Source organism: Carlito syrichta, unplaced genomic scaffold (genome assembly GCF_000164805.1).
Source record: "Carlito syrichta isolate Samal-C Ts95f unplaced genomic scaffold, Tarsius_syrichta-2.0.1 Scaffold305689, whole genome shotgun sequence".
NCBI classification, from domain to species: domain Eukaryota; kingdom Metazoa; phylum Chordata; class Mammalia; order Primates; family Tarsiidae; genus Carlito; species Carlito syrichta.
In genome coordinates, this window is record NW_007249785.1 from 351,916 (window position 1) to 373,941 (window position 22,026).

Consider the following 22,026-nt stretch of genomic DNA (forward strand, 5'->3'; position numbering starts at 1 on the left):
TGCCCAGGCGGGTCTTGAACCCGTGGGCTCAGGCGATCCACTCACCTCAGCCTCCCAAAGGTGCGGGATTACAGGCTGAGCCACGGAGCCCGGCTTACACTATTTCTTAATTAGGTAAAAGACATATCCTTTTCCCCCAGGGTAACTCAGGCAAAAATGAGATAATTTCATAGCAAATTGCAGATGTTCAGACATCATTCTGAAAGAGCACAGTATCTCTTTAACAAATATTTACAGAGCACAGGCAGTGTTCTAGAGAGTAGGTATCTAGAATAAACACAAAAATCTCTACTCTTGCCAGGTATGGTAGCTCATGCCTGTATCTCAGCACTTTGAGAGGCTGAGACAAGAGGATTGCTTGAGCCCAGGAGTTCAAGACTACCCTGGACAATATAAGGAGACCGCGTTTCTACAAAAAATAAAATTAGCAGGGCATGGTGTGTGCCTCTAGCTACTTGGGAGGCTGAGGTGGAAGGATCGCCTGAGCTCAGGAGGTCAAGGCTTCAGTGAGCCATGATGATGAACACTGCACTCTCTTTAGCCTGAGTGACCCTAGCTTAAAAAAAAAAAAAAGCCGACACTCATGAAATTTATCATTAGGTAAAAACATAACTTATTCGTGCCTTTTACTCAAATTTTCATAGGGGCCTCATCAAATTCTACATTATAATTTTATTTAATGTTTACTTTTTTATTTTTTTCTTTCTCTTTCTTGTACTTGGGATGCATTTTTATATGATGTGTGTGTCAGAAAACAAATGCAGTATAGCATTCTGCTTTATAAATTTTATCTGTAGGGTAATTTTCTAGAGCTGTACTGATAAAAATAAGTTTCTTGATTTTTTAACTATTGAACTTAATTGTCAGCTTCAAAAATAAGAATTAATGCCAGATGCTGTGACTCATTCTTGTAATGCTGGCATTTTGGGAGACTGAGGTGACAGGATTGCCTTAGGAGCTTACGAGTTGAGTACCAGCATGGGCAACCTAGTGAGACCTTATCTCTACAGTAGAATTTTTTTTTTTTTTTTTTGAGTCGGAGTCTCACTCTGTCGCCCAGACTGAGTGCAGTGGCCGCTCTGGGCCACCGCAGCCTCAACCTGCTGGGCTCTGGTGATCCTTTCACCTCAGCCTTCCGAGTAGCTGGAATTACAGGCGCGCGCTACCACGCCCGGCTGATTTATTGTAGAGATGAGGTCTCCCCTGCCCAGGCGGGTCTCGAACCCGTGGGCTCAGGCAATCCACTCACCTCAGCCTCCCAAAGGCGCAGGATTACAGGCTGAGCCACCGAGCCCGGTTTACAATAGAATTTTAAAGTCGGGCATGGTGGCATGCGCCTGTAGTTTCAGCTACTTGAAAGACTGAGGTGGAAGTATCCCCTGAGCCCAGCCGGTCGACGCTGGGGTGGTGGTGAGCGTGCCACAGCACTCCAGCCTAGGCGACGGAGTGAGACTCCGAATCAAAAAAACAATTGATGTGAAATTCTTTTTTTTGAGTTGGAGTCTCATTCCGTTGCCCAGGCTGGAGTGCCGTGCCATGCTCACAGTCACCGCAGCCTCGACCTGCTGGGCTCCGGTGATCCTCCCGCCTCAGCTTTCCAAGTAGCTGGAACTACAGGCGCGCGCTACCACGCCTGGCTCATTTTTTTATTTATTGTAGAGATGAGGTCTTGCCAAGTTGCCCGGGCTGGTCTCGAACCCGCGGGCTCAGGCAATCCACTCACCTCGGCCTCCCAAAGTGCTGGGATTGCAGGCTGAGCCACCAAGCGCAGCTTGACATGAAATTCTATCCCTGACAAAGTTGTCAGGTTTTCACAAATAGCAGTGATGACTTTTTCCATTGAATCTCACTTCTCAGACATTATTTTGAAAAGTTGAAAACCTATAGAAGCCAGACTCAGTGCCTCAGCCTGTAATCCCGCGCTTGGGAGACTGAAGTGAGTGGATTGCCTGAGCCCGCGGGCTCGAGACCCGTCTGGGCAGCGTGGCGAAACCTCATCTCTAAAATAAATCAAAAAAAGTAGCCGGGCATGGTAGTGCGCACCTGTAGTTCCAGCTACGTGGAAGGCTGAGGCGAAAGGATCGCTGGAGCCAGCAGGTCGAGGCTGCGGTGGCCGGGAGCGGCCACTGCACTCCAGTCTGGGTGAGTGTGAGACTCCAAGTCAAAAAACAAACAACAAAAAAAAAAAACTATAGAAAGGTATCAAAAATAGTACATCGATAGCTTAGATACCTTTCATGTGAAATTATTAATTACTAATGTTTAGCCAAATTTACCTTATGATTTTTGTTATTTTCCTGTACCATTTAAGTTTGCTGAAGACATGATACTAGGCTTAAATACTTTACCATATATTTCCTAAGAACGAGGCCATTCTTTTATATAATCATAATACAATTCTTCACATTAAGATTACATTGACACAATATCATTAACAGTTCACATTCAGCCGGGTGCAGTGGCTCACACCTGTAATCCCAGCACTTTGGGAGGCGGAGGCGAGAGGATTGCCTGAACTCAAGGGTTTGAGACCAGCCTGGGCAACTTGGTAAGACCTCGTCACTGCAATACATCAAAAAATTAGCTGGGCATTGTGGCGCACACCTGTAGTTCTAGCTACTTGGAAGACTGAGGTGAAAGTATCACTTGAACCTGTGAGTGTGCCACAGTACTCCAGTCTGGGTAACAGAGTGAGACTCGAATTAAAAAAAAAAAAAGTTCATGTTCGTGTTTATTCAGTTGCTCAAGGAGAACATTTTTCATTTGGTTGCCTTAACACTTAAATTGTCTTCTACTATTGTCTTTCCAGTTCTGCACAAGATTGGTACATCATCTCAGTGGTGATGCAGTAAATACCAATATGGCAGCATGGGATATTTCTTTCTTTTTTTTTAAGTTGGAGTCTCACTCTGTCACCCAGGCTGGAGTGCAGTGGCATGCTTATGACCACTGCAGCCTTGACCTTCTGGGCTCAGGCTATCCGCCACCTCAGCCTTCCAAGTAGCTGGAACTACAGGCATACACCACCACGCCCAACTAGTTTTTTGATTTACTGTAGAGACGTGGTCTCACCATACTGCCCAAGCTGGTCTTGAACCCATGGGCTCAGGCAGTCCTCTCACCTTATATTTCAATCCATGTGGTTAACGGCAAGTCCATGGAACAGTTGGAAAGACATATTTTAATGTTATTTTTAAAAAATAAGGCAGTTGAAAAATAAAAACTATAAATAAAGCATTACATTTTTGTTTAGTAATCTAATAGATATCATGACAGGGAACCTTGGTTTGCATCTGCTCCAGTACAGATTTTTATATCAGTCAGGATATTGTTTTTGTTTTGTTTTTAAGACAGGGTTCACTCTCACTGAGGCTGGAGTACAGTGACACAATCATAGCTCACCAAAGCCTTGATCTGTTGGGCTCAAATGATCCTCCATCCTCAGCCTCCCAAGTAGCTGGGACTATATACGTGCATGCCAGCTTTTTTTTTTTTTTTTTTTTTTCCTTCTTCGGTGTAGAGATGAGGTCTTGCTATGTTGCCCAGGGCTGGTCTTGAACTCCTGGGCTCAAGTGATCGTCCTACTTCGGCATTCCAAAATGCTAGTATTACAGGTGTGAGCCACCGCGCCCTGCCCAGAGCTCTTATTTTTTTAAGGTAGGGTTTCCCTTTGCAGTTAGTTAAGTAACCTGTGTGATAACTGACACCTTTGACTATTTCGCCTAGTAGTTTTAACATAAAGATCCTTGCCTGAATCAGTTATTTCATCAGGACTTCCCCACTGTTAATTTAATACTGTCTGTTTACATTTATTAACTAGCATTATTCTGTAAAGGAGAGCTTTTCCTCATTGACGAGACCCTATCGATTACTCTTTTCTGGAGTTCCTACTCAAAAGATGGAGAAATGCTTATTCTGTCTCTTTAGTTACTGGTTTTCGGAATAAGGACTTGGTATAATAATAACCTCTAATATTGATAAATTGCTCTTGGGTTGCTTTCCCTTTTTTGAGTACCATTATTTACCTGATATAGCAATATAATAAATGTTATTATTTATTTTATTTTTCAAGAGCGAGTCTTACTCTGTTACCCAGGCAAGAGTGCAGAGGTGCAGTCATAGCTCATTGCAGCCTCACACTCCTGGGTTCAAACAATCCTTCAGCCTCAGCCTTCCAAGTAGCTGAGACAACAGGGGTGAGCCACCGCACCCAGCCATTTAAAAAAATTTTTTTTTGTAGAGCTGGGTCTCACTATGTTGCCTAGGCTTGTTTGTTATTTCTTAAGACTCAGCACTTCTCCCATTGCCATCTTAACCTATTCCAGTGGCTACATGCTAAGCACTCAATATTTGTTTGTTGAACAGTAGATAGAAAGAGCAAGCTGAATCCACACTTTGTGGGCATGTTTGAATGTTTATTTTTCTGGGTAGGTAGTCCATTCCTTTCTTCAAACCTGAAGAGTACCTGACAGAAGAATAAGTAGCTCTACAGTTCTTGGGAGACGACTACCTTCTCTGGTTTCAGAAGAAATAAGCCTCTAATTCTGTAACATACCTAGAGGTAATCTCATTTCAGGCTCCCATTTTAAACCCTTTAAATAAAAAGCATCCCAATTCTTTGGTCTTGTGATGCACTGCTTATATGAATCTAGTTTATTAATCACCAACTCATATTATCTGGTGTGTTTCTGTTCCTTCTCACCCCTCTTCCACTGAGCAGTAATGTTCGTTAAAAGGTTCCCTATCCCTTTGTGATCATCCACAACACCTGATGAGTGATTTGTTCATGACTTTTCAGAAATGTGTTTGTTGTATTTCCAGTCTACCTGAATTGAACAATATTAGGAGAATAATGTAAATTAAAAATTGGGAAAGTCAATGTACTTGGTAATATTAGAAGTAGAAATAATTGCCATATCTCCCAGGATTGATTTTATAAAATATTATATACATCTGATAATGGTTCATTTGAAAGTTTTCTTCTTGTTGTTGCTGTTTTTTGAGTTGTTTGAGTTGGATCTCACTCTGTCACCCAGACTGGAGTGCTGGGCTCCGGTGTTCCTTCCGCCTCAGCCTTCCAAGTAGCTGGAACTACAGGCGCATGCCACCACACCCAGCTAATTTTTTTTTGATTTATTGTAGAGATGAGGTCTTGCCAAGTTGCCCAGGCGGGTCTTGAACCAGGGCTCAGGCAATCCATTCATCTCAGCCTCCCAAAGGCGTGGGATTACAGGCTGAGCCACGGAGCCCGGCTCATTTGAGAGTTTTTAAAGCTTATCTTCCTAAGGTAAGCCTAGAAACTTAAAACGAAGCAACAGGTTTAATTTGCAAAACCTTGACTGAAACATGGGCATATACTAGCCCATGTTTGTTGTTTGTTTTTTTTTTTTTTTAAGTCAGTGTCTTACTCTGCCCCCCAGACTAAAGTGCAGTGGCATGATCATGGCTCACTGCAGCCACAACCTTCTGGACTCAGGCAGTCCTTCTGACTCAGCCTCCTGAGTAGCTGGGACTACAAGTGTGTACAACCACACCTGACTAATTAGTTTTTATTTTTGTAGAGACAAGGTCTCACTGTGTTGCCAAAGCTGGTTTCAAACTCCTGGGCTCAAGCATTCCTCCCACCCTGACCTCCCAAAGTGCCGGGATTATAGGCATGAATGAGTCACTGCACCGGGCCTAATTGATTTTTAAATAGCATATTTCTATTTTGAAAGAGATTTTGAAGTGTTGACAAACTTTTTAGTTAGTCCCTAACTTTTTTTCTCTTGAGTCGGAGTCTCACTCTGTTACCCAGATTGGAGTGCAGTGGCTCGTTCACGGCCACCACAACCTTAACCTGCTGGGCTCAAGTGATCCTTCCGCCTCAGCCTTCCAAAGAGCTGGAACCACAGGTGCGCGCCACCATGCCCAGCTAATTTTTTTTTTTTTTTTTTTAATTGTAAGAGATGAGGTCTTGCCAAGTTGCCTAGGCTGGTCTCAAATCCCTGGACTCAGACAGTCCTCTCGCCTTGGCCTCCCAAAGTGCTGGGATTACAGGAATGAGCCACTGCATCCGGCTTACTCTCTAATATAGTTGAAGGCAAAAATCTACCTCTCCTCAAATTTATTTTTCATTAAGCAACTTTAGAAACTGACGCAGAAGAAGCACTTTTTTTTTTTTTCTTTTTGAGTTGGAATCTCAGTCTGTCGCCCAGACTGGAGTGCAGTGGCCGCTCCCTGCCACTGCAGCCTTGACCTGCTGGGCTCTGGCGATCCTTCCGCCTCAGCCTTCCGAGTAGCCGGAATTACAGGTGCACGCTACCACGCCTGGCTAATTTGAAGCACATTTTAAGTGGTAAATTGAACTGGGTATGGTGGCATGTAGCTGTACTCAGGAGGATTGCTTGAGAGCAGCCTGCACGATATAAGGAGACCCTGTTTCTTTTTGTGTGTGTGTGTTTTTCTTCAGTTGGAGTCTCACTCTGTCACCCAGGCTGGAGGGCAGTGGCACACTCACGGCCACCCCAGCGTCAACCTCTGCTGGACTCCGGCGATCCTTCCGCCTCAGCCTTCCAAGTAGCTTGAACTACAGGCACGCGCTACCAGGCCTGGCTAATTTTTGATTTATTGTAGAGAGTCTCTCGCCAAGTTGCCTGGACTGAAATCCCATTTCTTTTTTTTTCTTTTTTTTGAGTCGGAGTCTCACTCTGTCGCCCATACTGGAGTGCAGTGGCCACTCACGGCCACCGCAGCCTCGACTTGCTGGGCTCCGGCGATCCTTCCACCTCAGCCTTCCAAGTAGCCGGAATTATGGCGCGCACTACCACGCCTGGCTGATTTTTGATTTAGTGTAGAGATGAGGTCTCGCTGCCCAGGCAGGTCTGGAAACTGCGGACTCAGGCAATCCACTCACCTCAGCCTCCCAAAGGCGCGGGATTACAGGAACCCCATTTCTTTAAAACAGCAACAAAAGGTAAATTGCTTTTCTTTGTGTTTCAGATACGTCGGTAACCTTTCCAGGGATGTGACAGAAGCTCTAATTCTCCAGCTCTTTAGCCAGATTGGACCTTGTAAAAACTGCAAAATGATTATGGATGTAAGGGTATTTTACTTAGTTAACTTTATTTTTTTTATATATATTAAAACCATTACTTCTGGGAATTCTTTGTTTATATAGTCTAAAGTCATAGAAATTTTAGTGAATTTGCAATGAATCTGTTTTGATGACTGAGTTTGTTTTACTAAATAAAGGAAGAAGAGAATAGAAGTAATCATTTCCAAAGCAAATGAGAATCATATGTGTATATGGCTCTTGTTTTAAGGTTGATTGAGGCATCAGAATTGTTTTGTATGTGGTGTCAATTAGTTGGCTAATAAATTTGGTTATTAAAATTAGATTGGGAAGCCGGGCTCGGTGGCTCAGCCTGTAATCCCAGCACTTTGGGAGACTGAGGTGAGTGGATTGCCTGAGTCCGCGGGTTCGAGACCTGCCTGGGCAACTTGGCGAGACCTCATCTCTACAATAAATCAAAAATTAGCCAGGTATGGTAGCGCATGCCTGTAGTTCCAGCTACTTGGAAGGCTGAGACGGAAGGATCGCCGGAGCCCAGCAGGTCGAGGCTGCAGTGGCTGGGAGCGGCCACTGCACTCCAGTCTGGGTGATAGAGTGAGACTCCAACTCAAAAAAAAAAAAAATTAGATTGGGAAATGGGGTTAAAAAATAGACCTCTGATACAGTAAAAGTGTATTTAACTTTATTTTTGAAGGTCATGAATCAAGTTTTTGTCGAATTTAGACCTTAATGTATAGAAAAAACATTGAACACATTTATCTAACATATGAAATCATTAAGTGTAATAATCATTAAATGTAGATCATAATATGTTTGAAAATACATTTACAGTTTTTTAATGGGAAAGAGAGTGCAAAGGAGAAGTCTGTTTATCCCATAGTATCTCCTTCCTGTAAGCTTTCGGTTTTCTCCAAAAAAGAAAATCATTTATGTGTGTATCTGCTACTTTCATTCCTGTTTTATTCCAGTCTGTTTTTTACTCGGTATTTTTAAAAGCAATTATTTAGCCAATTTGCTTTGATTTGTTGTTTTAGCTATTAAGATCTTGTCAAACCTTTGTTTTAATGCTGTAGGGTCATCTACATATGTTATCGGTGGAATCAACAAACACTCTTGTCCTTTTCATTCTCCTATCACATTTAATACCGATGAACCTTTGTATAAAGGAATAAAGACCCCTGTACCTGTAGAGAAAGATGAGATGGAAAGGGGGGAAATGAGGAATTTAAAACCAGGCTTTTCTTGATCTAGGTCTCCTTCCTTATTCCAGTAGTAGCATTTGCAGAATACTTGCTGCCTATGGGGTTTTTTAATACATTATCACAAATGCTCAAGAGAAACGTTATAAAGAAGATATTGTTCTCATTTGTACTTGAGGAAATGTGGCAAAGCAAGCATGTAAAACCCCATTGATTTATCTGAATAGAAATCTTCCCTATTAGTTTGCATGCTGCGACTCTTTCTCTCTGGTCATATATTTCCCTGGGTAAAGATCATTAGGCAAAATGTCAGTGACTGCCTAGCCTACAGAAAAAGCTAGCTAGGCCTTTGGCATCTTTTCTAAAATTTGGTTTTTCTTCACTCAAAATCTTTGGTTTATATTATTCAGGCCTAAATTTCAGTTTAGTCACACCCTTAGACTGGTGTTCACAAAAGCTGATAATATGTATATATGCTTGCATTCTTTTTATTTAAAAAATTAGTTTTGGCCAGGCGTGGTGGCTCAGGCCTGTAATCCCAACACTTTGGGAGGCCAGGGCGAGAGAATTGCCCGAGACCAGGAGTTTGAGACCAGCCTGGGCAATTTGGTGAGACCTCATCTCTACAATAAATCAAAAAATTAGCCGGGCATGGTGGTACATGCCTGTGGTTCCAGCTACTTGGAGGGCTGAGGCAGAAGGATCACCTGAGCCCAGTAGGTCGAGGCTGCAGTCGCCATGAGCATGCCACAGCACTCCAGCCTGGATGACAGAGTGAGACTCCGGCTCCAAAGAAAAAAAAATTCTTAGACAGGATCTCTCCAAGTTGCCCAGGCTGATCTGAAGCCCCTGGGCTCAGGCAATCCTCTTGCCTCAGCCTCCCAAAATGCTGGGATTATAGGCGTGATCTTCCGTGCCAGGCTAGAAATAATTTTTAAATGGACTACTAAATCATTTAGTATTTTTCACTAATAGGTGTAAAATATTGGATTTGTTTCTGTTTTTTAATTCATAATAGAACATCCAGGCTTTACTTATCATATAACCCCAACTACCTGGAACACCAGCAGAAGATAAATTTTTAAAAGACTTCTGAGCAGGCAAAAAAATTGATGTCAGAAATTCTACATTCTGAAACTTACTCTAAAGCTTTATTAACCAGAGAACCTTTTTAGTTCCTGGAGCCTATTTACCTATATTTTGTTATTATTTCTTAGACAGGGTCTCACTCCGTCACCCAGGCTGGAGTGCAGTGACACAATCTTAGCTCCCTGTAACCTCCAACTCCTGGGCTCAAGGAATCCTCCCATCTCAGTCTCCCGAATAGCTAGGACTTCAGGTGCGCATCTCCACACCTGGCTAATTTTTATTTTTAGAAAAAGAGTTTCAGTGTGTTGACCATGGCTGGTCTTGTACTCCTGGCCTCAAGCAATCCTCCCACTTCACCCTCTCATAGCATTGAGATTATAGGCATGAGCCACCACACCCAGCCTTACCTATATTTTAGAAACAGGTTTAACAATGCTGACTAAGATTTTCTGTTACTTAGCAAGTTAGAAGTAGCAAGGAGATAATATACATTAGTAGCAGTAAAAAGTAACCTATAACAGGACAAGGATGGAAAATTCATGAAAAGCCAAAGTAGAAATCTATTCCAACTTTGATCTCTGTAGCTTAAGTAAATGATTATATGATGATGGGGAGAAAATATATGTATTTTCTGATATATATTTACAGAGACACTTAGTCATTAATGAAAGATTTAATTATAGTAGCATAGTATAACAAGTTGAAGGAAATAGCTTTCTATAAAAATAGTTTGGTGCTAGGCTCGGTGGCTCAGCCTGTAATCCCGCGCCTTGGGAGGCCGAGGTGAGTGAATTGCCTGAGCCCGCAGGTTCGAGACCCGCCTGGGCAACTTGGCGAGACCTCATTTCTACAATAAATCCAAAAAATTAGCCAGGCGTGGTAATGCGCACCTGTAGTTCCAGCAACTTGGAAGGCTGAGGTGGAAGGATCGCCAGAGCCCTTCAGGTCAAGGCTGCGGTGGCCGGGAGCGGCCACTGCACTCCAGTCTGGGCAACAGAGTGAGACTCCAACTCAAAAAAAAAAAAGTTTGTTTTTAAGTATACACTTTTTTTTTTAACTTTCTAATTTTATTAGAGATGGGGCTTTGCTATGTTGCTCACACTGAATTCAAACTCCTGGGCTCAAGCAATCATCCTGCCTCAGCCTCCCAAGTAGTTGGGACTACAGGAGTGCACTACCAGGCCTGGCTGTTTACTTTTTTAAATCTAAAAATGTACTTATAATATGGAACCTTCATTCTCCATGGTCTGATAACTTAGATGTATAAAACTTGGTTAGAAAATTTTTTTTTCCACAATTTTAAGGTAATGGGAGAATATAGCTTAAAATTGGCTTTTATCTTTCTTCTCTAACAGACAGCTGGAAATGATCCATATTGTTTTGTGGAGTTTCATGAGCATCGTCATGCAGCTGCAGCATTAGCTGCTATGAATGGACGGAAGATAATGGGTAAGGTAAGCTGTCATAATTAAAGAAGGTGACGTGCAATGGAAAATTTGATAAATTACATATGACTTTGTTTCCTTTTTTAGAAACATTATGTTTAATTTTTTAGCAAAGGATCAGTTCACATTTAATATTAAAAAGCTAGACTCATGCTTTTGGGGGCAGAGGCCGGTGTTTACATTAGTATTTTCCATGGTGGTGTGTACATGGTAAAAACTAAAATATTTGTTGGATTACTCAACCTTGGATGCTAATAGGAAAGAATGAAAGAAAAAATGCATTTAGGTAAGAAAGGTTAATTGAATGTTAACAGAGACAGATAAAGATTAGGATTTGATTGGCCTAAGTGTGGGTAAGAAGATTTTAAAGGCCAGATGCCGTAGCTCACGCCTATAATCCCAGCATTTTGGGAGGCTGAGACAGGAAGATCGCTTGAGCTCAGGAGTTTAAGAGTAGCCCCAGTAACATAGTGAAACCATGTCTCTACAGAATATCAAGAAATTAGCCAGGAGTGGTGGCACACACTTGTAGTCGCAGCTTCTCGGGCGGCTGATGCAGGAGGATTACTTGAGCCCAGGAGTTGGAGGTTGTGGTGAGCCATGATGGTGCCACTGTACTCCAGCTTGGGTGACAGTGAAACAATGAGGAAAAAAATACCTAAATAAGTATGATCAGAACTGATATCACCTTGAATGTTTCATCTCAGCTGTATAACTTCCTATGTGTTCATAGATGCAAATCTGATTTTGAGCTTTGTTTTTGTGAAATATAAATTTGGAAAAATTTTATTTTAGGAAGTCAAAGTGAATTGGGCAACAACCCCCAGCAGTCAAAAGAAAGATACAAGCAGTAAGTACATTTTATACTTTTTGAACATTTGTTTTTATTATACCCAGTAGTTTTATTGTAAAGCATATAAACATCATACATGTTTGCAGTAATGTTTTGATCGTTATCCTAAGATATGATTTAATGTGTTTGTGTTAATAAATTTAAGAACAAATCTAATCTTTGTCATCAGGTAGTACCGTTGTCAGCACACAGCGTTCACAAGGTAATTGTATCTTCTTAAACATAAAATGAAATCTCTTGAGAGGGTATTCACTAACCACCTGAAGTTTTTTTTGTTTGATACTGGGGGGAGTGGGGAGGGAGGAGGTCGTGTTTCTATTTGTCTCTAGCAGTGTTTCCCCCCTTCTTAGTGTTCACCGTGTGTGGCTTGTTTACTACTTTGATGCTAGTTCAAGCTCTCTGACCCCCTTGGTAGCCGCTGATGTCTTAGAACTTTCACCAGCTAAGGGGCAAGATACCCTGCTTCCCTGAGGTCACTGTCTGGGCATCATACCCAGATCTTCGGAATGCTTGAGTTGTTCCTGAAACTTTGTTTCCCAAAGAGCAACCCAATATGTTGTTTAAGGCTTGCCAAATATGGGTAACTTTTATTTCCAAAGATACTTTGCCAAAATTGATATATATGTGTCCATTTTAAAGTGTTGGTCCAACAATTTTGCCTTTTTAAAAAGTGTTTCTTTTTTGATGATTGTCTTTTTTAAAAACTTCAGATATGGGATGGTTATTTCTCTCCAATGCTTTTTTTAAATGGTTCTGATATAAAGTGAAGGGATTACTGTTTTCATTCTGTTGCCTTCAGTCTTAGTTCACTTGCACATGGATTCACATAAACTGAATGGTGTAATGTCTGGGCAACCAAAACTGTTGGCTTTTGAGAAAACTGTCAAATACTTTAACATCAAACTGTTGCAATGCAAGGTATTTCTTTGATTGTTCTTCACAAAATATGGTTAAACCAAGTATATCATGTATCTAGCTTCAGTAAATTGTGTTAACTGAGGCAAATCTAGTCTACGTAATTCACGATACCACTATTTTATTCTAATTTGTAAAGCTTAATATAGTGGTAAATTGAATAAAAGTAAAGAATTACTATTAGAACGGTAACTAAGTCATTAAATTTTTTGCAGAAGTGAAACTTGTATATTATTAGTTTATTTTCTTAGACCAGTGTAATAATTGACTGTAAATAGAAATATAACTGTCAGTCTCCAGTTAGATATGTCAGTCTTTTTAGGAGAATCTTTGCTATATTGTTACCTTGATCATTATGTTTAAAATTGATAGGATTTGTATAGATATAGGATAGTATTTTATTTATACTTTATTATAATTCATAAATCATTTTAAGAATACTTTATTGGATAGATTTTAGTATTTTTTAAATTCTAAAGTTCTATTTTTCTTTTCACTTCCCCTTCCTTCCCCTTATAAGATCATTTCCATGTCTTTGTTGGTGATCTCAGTCCAGAAATTACAACTGAAGATATAAAAGCTGCTTTTGCACCATTTGGAAGAATATCGTAAGTAACAGAAGATAATAAAATGCTTTTAAATAGAAACTATCTTATGTAGAAGTAAGTTGAAAATAATTATTTTGTGAGCTTTGGACATTAATTTTAACACTTGAATATAAGAAGTTACATTGTTTAGAGATTATTCAAAAGTTAATTTACAACAAAAGATTGTTTTCCCATTGATGAATAAATCTTTGATCTTCAATTATCTTAAAATCCTTTTGCAATTAGTATTAGCTTTTAAGAGACAAATTTGACATGTATTTTATCACTTGTTATAGATAGATGTCATGGTAGCTTGGTGATAATCTTAGAAAATATTGTACTATGACTAAGGAATTTAAATCCATTGGGCATCTATGATACCATGCATTTTGTGTTAATATATTTTAACATAAATAAACCTTAACAATTCAACCTAAAAAACAGTTTACCCTCTTTTTTAAGACTGTTAACAGTCTGTAGTACTGTAATAGCCTTATAGCATTTTGTGACGCACTGTCTTGCTTGCATTTGTTATTAATCATACATTTTAGACCCTTTGTAAATATTTTACTTGAGGGTAGCATTCATACTAGAAGAACTTTAATGTGTTGAAAAGCATGTCCTATTACAGGAAGAATAACAAGTTGTTTATAGTACTTAGGAGTAATCGTTGAATTTAGAAATTTTTCTTCAGAATTTCTGGTTGCTTTATTACTGTTTCATCTAGAAGAGTAGTTAAAAGGAAATACTAGCTGTAGTTTGATTTGAATAGACCAACGGGAGATATGAAAAGATGAGACTGGAAAGTAAATGCCAGTAGTATTTGAAAAGTTATATTTAATTGATTAGAAAGTGATAGTGCATAGCGACTGAGGCATGGCCAACTTTAAAGACAGTCACAAAATTAGAGCTATAAATGTACTGTTCTGTTAGATGATATTTTTCTTTGCGAGAACTGATAAGGAAAATAAGTACAGTTTTAATTTCTTGGTTGTTTGTCTTAATGATTTAGGATTTAATAATGGTTAGCTTGCTTTCAGATATCTAGACATGGAGGGTTTTAAACCTCAGCCTCTCAAGAACTCTAAATCTCTATATGAAAACTTTTGTGTGTTTTCATTTTGGTATTCTCATAGTAGTCACAGGACGATAAAAGAATTAAGCCTAATCTAGATCTTTACTGCTACTTCTTCAGAGAATCCTCTCAGAGAGAAATAAGTAAGACTTGAATTTTTTTTATTTTTTTATCCAGGACTCAGGCGATCCTTCTACCTCAGCCTTCCAAGTAGCTGGAATTACGGGCATGTACCACCATGCCTGGCAAATTGTTGTTGTTGTTGTTGTTGTTGTTTTTTGTGTTGGAGTCTCACTCTGTCGCCCAGACTGGAGTGCAGTGGCCGCTTCCGGCCACTGCAGCCTCGACCTGCTGGGCTCCAACGATCCTTCCGCCTCAGCCTTCCAAGTAGCTGGAATTACAGGCATGCGCTACCACGCCCGGCTGATTTTTTTGATTTATTGTAGAGATGAGGTCTCGCCAAGTTGACCAGGCGGGTCTCGAACCCGCAGGCTCAGGCAATCCACTCACCTCAGCCTCCCAAAGGCACGGGATTACAGGCTGAGCCACCAAGCCCGGCTTTGAATATTTTTTAAGGCTATCATTTTCTGAAACTTTAAGAAAAACTTTTTCTAATTTTGTAAACAGATTATGTAACTATTTTATTACATGCTTCTATCTTGATTGAAGTAACTTCTAAAAGCATGGGTATTTTATTATTTATTTAGTTATTTAGAGCTGGAGTCTCATTCTGTCATCCAGGCTGGAATGCAGTGGCACACTTACGGCCACCGCAGCCTCTACCTACTAGGCTTAGCCGATCCTTCCGCCATAGCCTTCCAAGTAACTGGAACTATAGGCACGCACCACCACATCTGGCTAATTTTAAAAATTTTATTATAGAGATGAGGTCGCACCAAGTTGCCCAGGCTGATCTCACACCCATGGGCTCAGGCAATCCTCTCACCTCAACCTCCCAAAGTGCTGGGATTATAGGTGTGAACCACCACGCCCAGCCAAACATAAGTATTTTAGTTTGGGATTAGACAAAGATTATTTAACAGTTGGTGAGCTTAGTTGAATTACCTTCAAATTTTAGCAATTTCATGACTTTTTAATCATGATCAATAAGTTCCTTTTTTGTTAAGTATATTCTTTTTTTTTGTTTTTTGAGTTGGAGTCTCACTCTGTCACCCAGACTGGAGTGTAGTGGCACGGTCCCAGCCACCGCAGCCTCAACCTGCTGGGCTCTGGCGATCCTTCTGCCTCAGCCTTCCAAGTAGCGGAACTACAGGCACGCGCTACCACTCCTGGCTAGTTTTTTTGATTTATTGTAGAGATGAGGCCTTGCCAAGTTGCCCGGGTGGGTCTCGAACCCGTGGGCTCAGGCAATCCTCTTGCCTCGGCCTCCCAAAGTGCTGGGATTACAGGCTGAGCCACCGAGCCCAGCCTTGTTAAGTATATTCTTGTATCATATTTTTAGTCTATAGATTTTCTTATGATCCCATGATTATTGGTGTATACATTTGTTTTCTTGGTAAGGCTTCTCTAAGTTTTATGATACTGTGTTGAGTTGATGAATAATGTTTGAGTTTTAGGCTATACAAGGAGTTAGCTTTCCTACATTTAAAAGAATCATCTGGCAGTTGGTAGCATATTTTCCTGATTTGTTGTTGTTGAAGGAGATTAGTTGGTGACTGTATGTTTCAGGGTTCTCATGATAGTCAGACACTCTAAAGAGTGCCTATATCAGTGCTTGGTTTATAGGAGGTTTGTAACAAACAGTGGTCTGTTACAATATCTTGCATTAAAAAATGTAGTACTGCCCTGATTTACACAGTTTAAACTCTTTCTATTCCTTGAGTTTAGGGTAGGCTAGCAAATTATGATGTAGAAGTGAGTCAGCTACTAAATTAAATGCATGTGTACCATACAGATAATTTATTAATTTTTTTTACATACTGAGAATTGACTTGCATCAGTTTTCCCTTTTCACTACCATCTCTTTGTCATTTTGACCCTAAACACTTAATAAATCGCTCAAAATGATCTAAAATATGCTTGTGTATACTTTAATATAAAATTACATTGCATGGCTTTCTGACTTGGGTTTTTGTTGTAAAAGTGCCTGTTTTGTTCATGTGTCCTGAGAGAACAAGCATTGTGACATACCTGGCTAACTTAAAAGCAGATTGCCTGTGAAGCACAATTTGAGTCCAATTTTTTGAGGTATGGAGTTTTAGCTATCATGGCTGGGTTTTTACTCAATCTCAAATAATAGGGCTCTGGTTATTTTGCAGAGTGTCTCTGAAGAATGGACAGAATTGCCCTGGCTAACTACAAGCTACGGTTCACAGTGGATAAATGTTGGCGTGCTTTTTTACTTTCTGACTTTTTAAAATTTTGCTTTTATATCTTATAGTTTCCAATCAATTTTATATGAATGCTATTATAAAAATTCAGTGTAAAATCTTTTCTTGTATAGTTTAAAACTAAAGTGTGTGTGTGTAGTATTTTTTCTCAATGATTTAACATTTCTGAAAATGTCACATTCTCAAATTTACTCTAGTCCAAAAGGGGGGTATAAACTGATGTGACAAATGAAGTAATTAATTAGCTTAGGAAATATACAACTCTTCATTCTTTTAGTTTTTTATTTTAATTTTTTAATTATTAGGTAGAATATGGTATCAGATAGCAAGTTATAAATTGCATGGTTAAAGAAAGCCAGTTACCTAATGTACCTATTAACTTTTTAAATGGTTAAGTAACTCGTATGAGTAGCTGCTTTCACCATGCCTAATGTTTAAAGGTTTAAAAAGCTTTTTGAAATGAGAAGCAATTTCTGTACAATGTACATATACATATATTTAAGAAATTATTGATTTGCATGTCTATAAAACTAAGCTTCATTTGCTAATTCATGATCAATTTTATAGACTAAAAGGTGAATTTGCATTAAAGGTTCACTTAATGAAGGTGAAACATGAAAATGAGTTGTATATGAAATTTTCATTTTATATCCAGAGGACAGTTCGCAAACCTAAACTTCGGATTGTTTCTGATTTCAGAGATGCCCGAGTGGTAAAAGACATGGCAACAGGAAAGTCTAAGGGATATGGCTTTGTCTCCTTTTTCAACAAATGGGTGAGCTCAATCATAAATGCATGTGCAATAAAGAATGGAAGCAGTTTGTTTTCATTATTAATCTTCCTTTCAGCTGGCATTTGTTTACTTTAGTGATAATCAGCACCCTCACTAGAAGATATCTTTTTTTCCTGTTTTGTCATTTATTCAACATTTGCATTTATGCATGCAAACTACTGATAGTTCGGAATATAGAAAGTAAAGATATTTAAGTTATCAGCCAAAGGTAGATATTTAAAGTCTCATTTATGGGTTTAATTTATTATCTTCATCTTTTGTATTCCCATAAGTAATTTTAAAATAGCTAATAAAATGTTCTGATGGGTAAGAACTTTTAAAAAAATGATATAGTAACTCATTTGTGACCACTGACATGGATTTACGTCATCCCAAATTCTGTCCTTGGTTGCTGCTGACGTAAATTTACTTTATCATGGAAGACTGTCTTTTCAGGTTTATAATCTGAATAAAAATACAAAGTACAGAATGCTAGTCCGAGTGGTGTCTTAGGCAAATACTGGATATGTCTGCAACTTTCAGCTGTATTGTGAAAAAGGTAACAGTTTAGAAAAGACCATTTCACTTGTGTTTAATGACAGAAGTTTGCAGCAACCAGTTTCAGATTTTTTTTTCCCACCTGCTCTCAGTATTAGAAAAATGAAAAATTTACCAGTCACAAATGTGTTAATATATTTGAAGATTCTTTATCATTTTTTCCTTTTATTTGGTGAACATTAACTTACCACTAATTTACATGGACTTAAAATTTCTGAATTTTCACAGAGTTAGGAAGGATAATGCAGTACTGATCATGGAAAGATTTCTGCCATATATTGTTAGGTGAAAGGCTAATTTAACGTAAAAAGGAAGGAACATTAATGTGACTGCGCACGCGCGCGCGTGTGTCTCTGTGTTTTCTGCTGCAGGGATTAAAAATTTGTGACAGAGCTTCTTACTTAAGGGTAGGTGATAGCCGGGCTCGGTGGCTCAGCCTGTAATCCCAGCGCTTTGGGAGGCTGAAGTGAGTGGATTGCCTGAGCCCGCAGGTTCGAGACCCGCCTGGGCAACTTGGTGAGACCTCATCTCTACAATAAAATTAAAAAATAAAAAAAATTAGCCAGGCCTGGTAGTGCACGCCTGTAGTTCCAGCTGCTTGGAAGGCTGAGGCGAAAGGATCGTCAGAACCTGGCAGGTTGAGGCTGCAGTGGCTGGGAACGTGTCACTGTACTCCAGTCTGGGCGACAGAGTGAGACTCCGACTCAAAAAAAAAAAAAAAAAGGGTAGGTGATAAGTGCTAGGCAGATGGGGGGTAGGGAGGAAAACATCTCACTATTCTATAGTTTTTGATGTTTGAACCTTGTAAATGTACTACCATTTCAAATAATTAAGTTCTTTTAACTTTATTTAATGAGGTTACTGAAGTTTAGAAGCAGTTGAATGCAACAGGATCACACTTCCCAAAAATATAGGGGTGCATGATGAGAGAATTTATATGCACTAATCTTGGAGTGCACACCAAGGTTTCATTAACATGAATTTTATTGTTTACCTCTATTATGACTAGTGATTGCCTAAGATAAGGATAGAAACACTACCTTTTGTGTTTAGAGTACCTTAAAAAGAGCCATTAAAAGTTTTTCATAGTTTAAAATATATTTTAGAGAGGTTTTTCTTACTTTAGTAAGTGGAGTATTTGAAACAGATATATTATTTCTTGATGACTCCAGATCAAATTTATGAGCACTGTCTACTTATTTGTTTACTTACTGAGTCAGGGTCTCACTCTATCATCCAGCCTGGAGTGCAGTGGCACAATCATGGCTTACCACACCCTTGACCTCCTGGGTTTAGATGATCTTTCCCCCCTCAACCTTCCAAGTAGCTGGGACTGCAGGTACACAACACCATGCCGAGCTAATTCTTGGTTTTTTTTAGAGACAACATCTTACTATGTTGCCCTGGCTGGTTTCAAACTCCCAGGCTCGAGCACTCCTCCCACCTTGGCCTCCCAAGTGCTGGGATTACAAGCACGAGCCACTGTGTCTGGCTTATGAACATCATTTATTGTTTATATGTTATGACAGAGTAGTTCCTTCTGGGGCTAAAAAAATATATATATATATTTGCTGCTATACCAAGTAGTGTCAAACTGACATGTTTTTTCTAGTTCCTGTGTCTATTTATGTTTAACTAGTATCTTTTAACTCCTAACTATGAACATTTATTATTCAGATACATACTATAACTTCTTGCAACCATTTGCCTAAAATTTATTATCCAAATCCAAAGTTTGCTCTAAAAATGTTTACATGACTCATAAGTCCAGGCAAAAGAACATAAAATGCACTGCAATTGTATTTCAGCTCTTCTCATGATAACATTATATCTTATGGTCAGATTGTTTAAATATGTTATGCAGTATGGCTATCATCTTCCCTACATGAAGTGAAAATATCTTCTAAGAAAGTAGAAAGACCTGTGAAAAAAGTGAATCTAAGCCTGAGACTGGGAAAACTCCATAGCTTAGAAGAAAAGTTGAAAATGATAAAACATACTGAGAGGTGAAAACATACAAGCTCAGCCATATAAGTGCCCATCTATGAATTATAAGATTTGTTTTCCTGTGAAATGAGAAAATAAAAAGTATGACTGTTTAGTTGGTTCTGAAAGCCTTATTGCTCACAGCATAATATTTTGGGAAGATAGAAAAACCTCTTGATAGCCACAATTAGTATGAGTTCCTTATAGGATTGATTCATAGGTTTTTAGAGTGTTTTGGTGCAACTTAGGCAAATTAGGAGTTTGGGTGGACTAGGAACTTACTCTTCCCACTTGAAATTATGGAATATTGGGTTCTATATAAAAACCACTATTGAATGCATATTTAGTATGAACTAGAGTCCAGTTGCAAAGAATGTATGTGTGTGGTCTCTGGAGCTAGCCAGTGATGGAGATGAATCCTGATAACCATTATAAGATAGTTGTGACTTTGCTGGGTATGGTTGGAGTATTGCTTGAGTCCAGGAATTCAATACCGGCCTGAGCAACACAGCAAGATCTCGTCTCTACAAAAAATAAAAATTAGCCAGGCATGGTGGTATGTGCCTGTTGTTCCATCTACTCAGAAAACTGAGGTAGAAGGATTGCCTGAGCCTAAGAGGTTGAGGCTGCAGTGAGCCATGGTCATAACATTACACTCCAGCTTGGGCAGTAGAGTGAGACCTTGACTCAGAAAACTGAAAGAAAGATAGGTGTAACTTTGAGTAAGTAATCTAGTCTTTGCAAGTTTACATTTCAACTATTATAAAATTTTTGGCCTGGGCACAGTGGCTGATCCCTGTAATCCCAGCACTTTGGGAGGTTGAGGCAGGAGGATTACTTGAGTCCAGGAGTTCCAGACCAGCCTAGGCAACATAGTGAGACCTAGTCTCCACAAAAAAATCAAAAAATTAGCCAGGTGTGGTGGTGCATATCTATAGTCCCAGGTACTTGGGAGGCTGATACGGAAGGATTGCTTGAGTCCAGGAAGTCAAGGATGCAGTAAGCTGTGACAATGTCATTGCACTCCCGTCTGGGTAACAGAGTGAGACCCTAACCTAATTTAAAATAAATAAATAAGTAGCATTTGTGATACATGCTTGGCTCTGGTGGTGCACAGTGCCACAGCCCTGATTGCAATTACCCCAGCCTCTCTTCTCATGTTCTACATGCTAGGAAAAACCTCAATACTGCTTGAATCTAGCTTCTCTACTTGCCACCAGAATAGCTGAATATTGCTAGAGAAGAACTTAGTTCAACTGATTTTGCTTCTAATTTAATGGTCACATTTAGATGAGTACCTAGTACTATCTTTGTAAATGTGTTTATCTAATACATTTGATTTCGCATTCTTTGTAATAACTATTATATTCCTCACTGTCCCATCTCTTCATTTATTCCTCCCTTCTTCCTATTCATCATTAGGGTAATTCATCATTACCCTAAACTGACCTTATCTCATGATTCACTGAGGAGAATACAAGCTGTCATACAAGAATTTCCTCATCTTTCAACCAACAAACTTACTTAAAATGCGTTCTCCTTCCCCTTTTTCCGCCTTGTATAGTAAAGGAAAGGTCCTTCCTGTCAGAGACCAAATCACTTGTGATTGGATTCCCACTTTTGCCTTTTTAAGGACTTTGATCTGCTGCTACTTTATTATTGTTTTAATTTTATTTTTTTAGTGAGGAAGCACGAGTTTATTAACCTTCCGCAGTGGGAGGGGACTCGAAAGAGGGTGGCCCTGTTTTTTTTTTTTTTTTTAACAGCTGTTTTACTGAGATATTGTTCACATACCATAAAATTCACTAATTTAAAGTATGAAAATATGGCCGGGCACAGTGGCTGACACCTGTAATCCCAGCACTTTGGGAGGCTGAGGCAGGAGAGTTGCTTGAGCCCCGGAGTTTGAGACCAGCGTAGGCAACATAACAAGATCTTATCTCAGCCGGGCTCGGTGGCTCAGCCTGTAATCCCACGCTTTGGGAGGCTGAGATGAGTGAATTGCCTGAGTCCACGGGTTTGAGACCCACCTGGGCAACTTGGCGAGACCTCATCTCTACAATAAAAATCAAAAAAATTAGCCGGGCGTGGTAGCGCGCCTGTAGGTAGTTCTAGCTACTTGGAAGGCTGAGGCGAAAGGAT

General features: G+C 39.6%; 1 protein-coding gene across 4 annotated transcripts in view; it reads left to right on the plus strand.

Annotated features, from left to right (window-relative positions):
• Nucleotides 1–22,026, plus strand: part of TIA1 (TIA1 cytotoxic granule associated RNA binding protein) — a 36,416-nt gene that overhangs the window by 3,454 nt on the left and 10,936 nt on the right. For 2 of the 4 annotated variants that reach the window (XM_008062370.1, XM_021714649.1), the window contains exons 2-7: nt 6,982–7,078; nt 10,698–10,796; nt 11,583–11,637; nt 11,810–11,842; nt 13,076–13,163; nt 17,268–17,343. In XM_008062370.1, coding sequence (XP_008060561.1) covers nt 6,982–7,078; nt 10,698–10,796; nt 11,583–11,637; nt 11,810–11,842; nt 13,076–13,163; nt 17,268–17,343 — 448 coding nt within the window. The remainder of the gene's footprint in view (nt 1–6,981; nt 7,079–10,697; nt 10,797–11,582; nt 11,638–11,809; nt 11,843–13,075; nt 13,164–17,267; nt 17,344–22,026) is intronic. The other 2 variants (XM_021714650.1, XM_008062371.2) reach the window with 1 other exon arrangement.